Source organism: Copadichromis virginalis, linkage group LG12, assembly GCF_057382275.1.
Source record: "Copadichromis virginalis isolate Kocher_CV1m ecotype Utaka linkage group LG12, C_Virginalis_male_GT1.1, whole genome shotgun sequence".
Taxonomy (NCBI): domain Eukaryota; kingdom Metazoa; phylum Chordata; class Actinopteri; order Cichliformes; family Cichlidae; genus Copadichromis; species Copadichromis virginalis.
In genome coordinates, this window is record NC_140629.1 from 25102388 (window position 1) to 25109735 (window position 7348).

At 40.6% G+C, this 7348-nt stretch overlaps 1 protein-coding gene across 2 annotated transcripts; it reads left to right on the forward strand.

Moving 5' to 3' along the window:
• The first annotated feature begins 1125 nt into the window (after positions 1–1125).
• On the forward strand, positions 1126–7302 carry ccdc112 (coiled-coil domain containing 112). Of its 2 annotated transcripts, none has more exons than XM_085475635.1 (14): positions 1126–1685; positions 2176–2306; positions 2721–2842; positions 3085–3174; positions 4137–4212; positions 4500–4626; positions 4827–4943; positions 5099–5236; positions 5728–5849; positions 6032–6158; positions 6349–6516; positions 6734–6832; positions 6973–7091; positions 7206–7302. In XM_085475635.1, exons 1-14 carry the CDS (start codon positions 1641–1643, stop codon positions 7234–7236), a joined length of 1512 nt encoding a protein of 503 aa, XP_085331761.1. In that variant the 5' UTR covers positions 1126–1640; the 3' UTR covers positions 7237–7302. The 2 variants fall into 2 exon arrangements, with proteins under 2 accessions (XP_085331761.1, XP_085331762.1); XM_085475636.1 differs by having other exon boundaries at positions 1128–1685; positions 2179–2306.
• Positions 7303–7348: the final 46 nt, after the last annotated feature.

Here is a 7348-nt window from a genome sequence, read left to right on the forward strand (position 1 = left end):
GCATACAAACGCTTTCACTAAAGCCTGCCATAAAATGTTTCCAGAAGCTGGAGTCACTCTGCTATCAGTCTGCAAACAAATGGGGTCAAGGTGGCAACTGCATGCAATCTGTTTCTGATAACACAGCAATTAACTATGATAAATCATTAAAAAAATCTCATATCTGGTGCTTCTCATTTAAAAGAAACTTCACATCTTTTTTAAATATTATTTTTTAATGCTCTTTTATACTTGCAAGGAGGTTGCTGCGCAATTTCTACTCCTGTGGCTGAGCCATTAGCTTGCTCAGAATATCACGCTGTGTCCAGTGTTGGATGGTGTTTCAGTCGAGCTGATTTAATGCAACTTCCCTCAGCTAACATTATCTCAGGACGGTGGTGGTGCACGGGATTTATTGAATAAAATGTTGAATTAAACAACTGTTTTTTAACTTCCACTCTGTGCTACTGCTAATTTTATATTGAGTATTTCTCCTGTACTGTTGCTATGACACATATCTAATCACACGTTTAACTTATGACAGCCAGATATAGACACGTGGTAGTAGGTGAACTTTGAGTTATGAGTTGTTTTGCCGAGCTAATGCCTTAACACTGGAACGAGTTATGTCATCTTCAAGCTGCTTTCATTTGTTCTCCTTGACATTTACATTTTTGTATGCAGATACAAACTATGTGGTCTGGAAATCCCCTGCTGTACCCACTTGTTTGATCTGTCATGCCAACCAGTCATCTGATTGCCTCTTTTATCAAATTAAGTGGGTCCCTCTGCTGAGGATGAGGACAGGAAATTGTAACACTCTCCATTAAGGAGAGCGGTTGCTATTTATGTTGCGATCACAACTCTGCCTCTGCACCCGAGGGAGAGACCATCCCCAATATCTGCACTCAATAATGGATTCAGGTTTCTATTTATACTGCCTTCACTCTCTTTCTCTCAGTGTCTCTGTCACTGTCACTTTGGCAAGACTCATAATAATTATAGCTGTTGGCCATCGTGAAAAAGCTGTTACAGAAATAGCCGAGGCCTCGGTACACTGCGCAGGCGGTTATTTTAGAGAGTGAGAGGCATATAGGTAACTTTAACTATCAAGCTGCAGGGTACCGTCAGATTTTATAACTCGAGAACTGGGTTACAGAGACTGAAAGGAAAACACGGAATAATACTCTTTGAAGACTTTTTATACTTCGTAAGTTTTATTGGGCCACACTAAAATCAACTTTCAGCAATTGAAAGATTATTAATTCAAGGAAGATTTCAATATTTCTTTGGCTCACTGACTTTTCTGGCTTTTGACTTTGCGTATCTTCTAGAAAACATGCAAAACTACAAGGCTGGGAATAAAACCACATGGCAGTGGCAGGAAAAGATTGTGGTTATGAATAACAAAACATTTAAGGAGTGAGCGTGGTATCCATGTGACAGCTTCACACTGGCTGAAAGGATGAAACATGTTTGTGTAAGGTTTTCTTCGTGGTTATATACAGTCATATACATATACATATACATGCATACAGTCATACACAGCTACGTGCAGTCAACGGTTCTTCTACAGTCACTTGTTATACCACAGTCCCTTAATGACAGCAGCGCCCTCTGCTGGTACAAACCAGTGACTGCAGAAGTACTCCACTCCAAACATGGCTGCCCTAGCAACTGCATGGGAGGATGATAAACATTACTCGGTATCTGTCATAGTGCTCATTATTTCATTTATTCCTAAACTGCCTTACATTAGTCAGGCGGCTGTATTTGAATGATATGTTTTGTTTTCTTTTTGGCGCGTTTTACTTTCAGTTTTCGGGCCATCTGAAAGTCTAAAGAGCTAACGTTAGTCAGTGCTAGGTAGCAAAGTTAGCTTTAAGAGACGAAACTGCTTGGTAATTTTACAGATTTGTTTATTGCGCTAATCAGTAGTATGCAGGACTCTGACATACGCGCGCCATTAATAGTTTCATTGTTTTTTAAATGTTTTTCAGAGCTTTTGTTGCTAAATTTGCGTCTGTCCGATAATGGATGCTGTATAAATAACATGGTTACAGATGCCAATGTCGTTGAGTAGACTGAATTTATTATTGGACAGAACTTCTGGACTTTTGAAAATGCAAAAAATCGACACCTGAGGTTGTTGGCATGAGCAGCACTTGTGTTTTACTAACACTAACTGAATATGAGCAGGGGGAGGAAGAGCCTAGTGTCCTGCAGCCATGCACATCACCCCTGCTCAGCGGTCAAAGTGCGGACCACAGACTGGCCACACAGAAAACTGCACAGTTCCTCAGGGAGGCTGAGAGGAACAGGAGGCAGTAAGTAATACTGCTGCTGTCACTTCTTCTGCGTTTAAATTGAATTTCTAACACATATTTTTATTTACATCGTCAAAAGTTTCATATCGATGTTATCTTGATTTCTCATTCACTGAAGATGAGTTGGAAACAGTCAGCAATAATACTCTGTGCCATTTAAGCGATGCTCAGTTGGTATTAAGGGTCCCAAAGTGTGCCAAGAAAATATGCCCCACACCATTACATCACCACCAGCAGCCTGAACTGCTTTATAGTTCCTCTTTTTCAGACCATTCTCTCTAAACCCTGAAGATAATTTTAATCACAGGTCATCTTGACCATGTCTACTTGTAATTTTAATTGTTCTAATAAGGTGAAATCAGATTATTTGTAATAATGTGTAACAGATCAAATGAATCGCTGAACTTTTCATAGGATTGAGAAGTTGGAGAAAGAGAGGACGCTGATTTCTCAGTGCAGAAAGAATGCCTGGGCGGATGTGAGTGGAGAGATTGAAGAGTACGAGAATGTGCTGGAGGGACAAAGAAATGCTGAGAGTAGGTCTTTCTTTACATATACTAACATTTTCACCTGACATTTTAATGTTGCGAGGTGACGGGGCATCTCACTCGGCATTTTTTCTGTGGGGTATAAAATACCCTGCTGGGAAGACTTATTATCAGATCCAGAGAGGCTGGAATCTCTGGAACTGGAGGCATAGCAATAAACATTTATTAGAAGAAGCATCCATCCTTTGTGATGAATATTGCTTTTCATTAACCTGTTCTTTTTTCTTCAGAGATAAATCTTCAAAAGCAGCTCATGAAGATTCATAATGGTGTGAGGAAATTTCAAAGACATCTAACTGATGTGAAACCAACTCCGGAGTGTAAGTTTTTACTCATTTATGTTAAAGTGGACCATTTCTGCTTTTCCTTATTCCAGTCATATATATTATACTGTTGGTAAATGCTCACATTAAACAGAGTGAGGGTTTTAATTAGTAATAGCTGGTATTTGTGCAAGAAATCCCTGTGAGCCACAAGCTCAGGCTTCAGACCTCGCTTAAAGCTCCCCTTTAGACTGTTTTTTTCTGCTCCTGGGTCTGGATGATGTCAAAGAGATGGGATATCCCTAATATGGACATCTTATTCCAGCTGCTATTTAAGCGTTCTGTTCTCGATTGGCAGCCAGTCATAAAAATATTACTTAAAGGACAAGGAGCTAAAACAGCTCATTTCAGAGTAAACGAGACTTACTATGAAGTAAATGGGGATGATTTTGAACTTTTAATCATGCAAAGCTGATGTAGTAAAGATCCAAGAGTAAATAGCTGGAAATGGAAATGAATGTAATAGGTCCTCTTTAATTTAATTTCCACTATTGCAGAGTATTCAATTCAATTCAATTTTATTTATATAGCACTAAATTACAACAACAGTCGCCTCAAGGCACTTTATATTGTAAGGTAGACCCTACAATAATACATACAGAGAAAAAAAAACAATCATGTGACCCCCTATGAGCAAGCACTTTGGCAACAGTGGGAAGGAAAAACTCCCTCTCAACAGGAAGAAACCTCCAGCAGAACCAAGCTCAGGGAGGAGCAGCCATCTGCTGCGACCGGTTGGGGAGAGAGAAGGAAGACAGGATGAAAGACATGCTGTGGACGAGAGCCAGAGATTAATAACAAGTGTGATTCAGCAGAGAGGTCTATTAACACTTGTTGAGTGAGAAAAGTGACTGAAAAGGAAATACTCGATGCATCTGAGTAGTGCACTGCTCAACAAAGTTGTCTGCATTGTTATATGTATAGAGTTCTTATTGTCTCTGCATTTCTTGGATTTTCAGTGATTGAAAAACTGAAGGAAATCATGTCAGAGGTGGAAATTTCTATTAACAGCGTGAAGGAGGAACAGCGCTCACGGTAACAGCATAAACCAAACAAGCTGAGTTAAATGTAGAGGCTTAAAATCCATTTTAAAATATGTCATCCATATTAAAGTAAACTACCTTTAACTTAAAATGTAATAATATTTAACATAGTGTAGCAAGCAGGTACATTGCACTTGTACATGTTGCATTCGTTCGCACATGATTCCAGCTTTATGTACGTTAAAGGAGAGAAAGAGCAGCCACCGTTTAATATTTTCTGGGGGTGAACTTTTGTACTGATGTCAATATTTTGTTAAAATTGATTTGCTTTTCGTTCAGCTTTGAGGAATTTTTGAAGGAAGAGTGGACATGCAGACAGGAAATCACCGCTTATGAGAAGAAGATTGAAAACTGGAGCCTTGCTGTCAAAACGAATCCCAAACTACCCGCAGCTCCCACTGTTAGGGTGTGTCTCTGTCTCGTCTTCCTCCTCTCTGAACTTTCTCTCGTGTTTGTCAGTTAGGTGGTAAAATATTAGAGAGATGAGTTTCAGTGAGAAGTCTCAGAATTAGAATAAGATAAATAAATATCTCTCTAACCAACACAGTGGCAGTTGACTTTATTTCAAAATGCACCCTGAATTCATAGCTGCCTCTTTTCCATAAGACCAAACCACCCGACAGAGACCTGCCAGCAGAAGTCAGAGCGCTGGAGGTTTTCCTGCAGAAGACTGGAGGCTCTTATGGTGGCTGGGACCAATATGACCATGAAGCTTTTCTTAAAGCAAGTAAACCATTACTGTTATTTCTCTTCCTTTCACTTGCTGATCATGTCATACGGTCAAACACTACTGCTTAAACTAATGGGCAGACTCAGCAGCTGCCAGCCCAAAGCTTGGTGACCTCAGCGCGGTTGTCTGTCTGTAATCTGACTCACAGGTCTGGGTGAAGCACAGTGGGGAGCCGGGCTACAGGAAAGAAGCCAAGCTGTATCTGCCTGGTAGAACAATGGAGGAGATAGAGCAACACGAGGAATGGCATCAGGAGCTCATCTACCTGCAGGACAGGAAGAAAGAGGTAATGACAAAACATGTCTGAGCAGCATAGAAATCCAACTATTATCTATATATGTGCACATTAGACAAACGTGAAGGTGAGGTTGGAGAAAAAGCACCTGTGAACTTCACTTTTAGCTCATCCTACAATAACCTTTGAGTTTCATTGATGGTGAGCCAGTTTGACCTTTGAGTTTTCAGACAGAGTTACAAAAAGCTTTTAATAATTTATTATGAGGGGAGACTTAAAACATCAGCGCAGAAGTTCTGCTGACAGTCCACTGTTTTTAACTGAAAACTAAGCAATCATAAAGAGTTAGATTTTCATCTTCACTACATATCCCCCCCCGATTCGTTTGGAAAAATGGCGATGATTGAACATTACCTCACATTTTCTTTATGTGTTAACATTAAATAGACAGCACATCATAAGAATTGTTTGCAACCCGTGCTGCTGCTTGTTAAGTATTTTGTGGTTTCTTATGTCACTGCTTATTTTTATGCCACATGCAGGCTATTCAGCGCTGGAAAGCCAGCAAGCATCAGGAACACCAGATCAGGATACAGACTCAGGAGAAGACAGAAGAGGCAAAAAGGAGGGAGAAGGAGGCCAAAAGCCAGGCCCAGCAACACAGGTGAGCCAGGAGTGTGACACACTAGTATGAAATAAAAAGGAGATGATGCAGGCGGGTTGATCTCCTAGCTATGCCAGTTAAATTCAACCCAATGTTGTAAATCCCACCTCATGTTATGAGCACCCAGTTGATTGATGGATTTTTGGGGGTGTCGTTTGTTCATGGTATATAATTTGTTTTAGGACTGAGGAGGAGAGGAGCGAGATGGCACGGCGTCTGGAGGAATGGAGGGAAGAAAAGAAAAGGAGGGAGGAGCAGGAAGAGGAACAAAGACTGGCTGAAGAGATTCAAAAGAGGAAACGGGAAAAGGTGCTTTTGTGCTCGGGTGTCATTTTACTGTCGCTGTAGTTTAGTTTAGTCAGGGAGCACTTCTGTGTAGTTATGCACTCATTTAATGTAAAAATGAAAATACAGAGTAAAACCAAGGAGTAAATATGTGCATGTTGTGTCCTGAACTGCTTTTTACTTTAACCAATAATGTATTCATACTTTTTATTAGGAGGAGCGCCGCCGGCAGCTGGAAGTGAAGCTAACCGTAGAGGAGCAGCTCCGACTGAGGAGAGTAGAAGAGGAGGAACAAGAGAGGAGGAGGAGAGCAGAAGAAGAGAGAGAAAGAGAAGAGAGGAGAAAGGAGGCGACAAAGAGCATCAGGCGTTTTAATGAAAGGGTACAAAAATGCCAAAATTACAGACACAAGGAAACACAAGATCCGATGTTTGCGTGTTTTAAACTGAGATGCCTTAAGTGACTGCTGTAAAATGCCAGATTTTCAGATTTCTGGTGTTAAACAGGATGTTGCTCTAGATAAGAGCGCGGTTTTCATCAGGCGAGGTTGTGATGTCAAAACACTGAGAAATACAAGGCTCGTCTCTGCCTTTCTGCAGGATCTTCATAGGGTGGAGGCAAAGCGCCATGAGAAACAGCTGAGGGAAAAAGAGCAAGAGGAAAGGCAGAGGAGACTCGCTGCCAAGTTGAAGGAGAAGGTGAGAGGTTTGTTTTCTTGTGGAAAAAGTAACAGTTAAGTCACTAAATCGGAAAATCATCATTGTGAAATCTTGAAATAAGAAGATTAAACTGCGTGTGGGAAAAAGGTTGACGTTTTGTCCTTTTTTTCCACATTCAGGTGGACAATCATGTCAACAGAGACCCGTCCAGGCTTACCCGCCCTACGAAGGGATGGGAGGAGCGGCTGAAACACGTTGGACCGTCGGGAGATGGGCCAATGCTACAAATGTTTCACAGGTTTGCCTCCTAAACTTAATTTTTTTCTGTAAATCTTTCAAGTTTCTGTCAAGAAACATTTGGTAATAATGAGTAATTTATTTCTAAATGACTGAAATGTTCTTTTTGTTACAGAGCTGTTCCCACTTGGAGACAAGGCCTGTGATGAAGAGTCCTGCATTGTGTTCAGAATCCTTTCTATTTTTTAAAGAAAATAAAGATATACACCGCCCGAATTGTCCCTTTTTAATTTGTCATATAACTTTTAAGGTGCAATT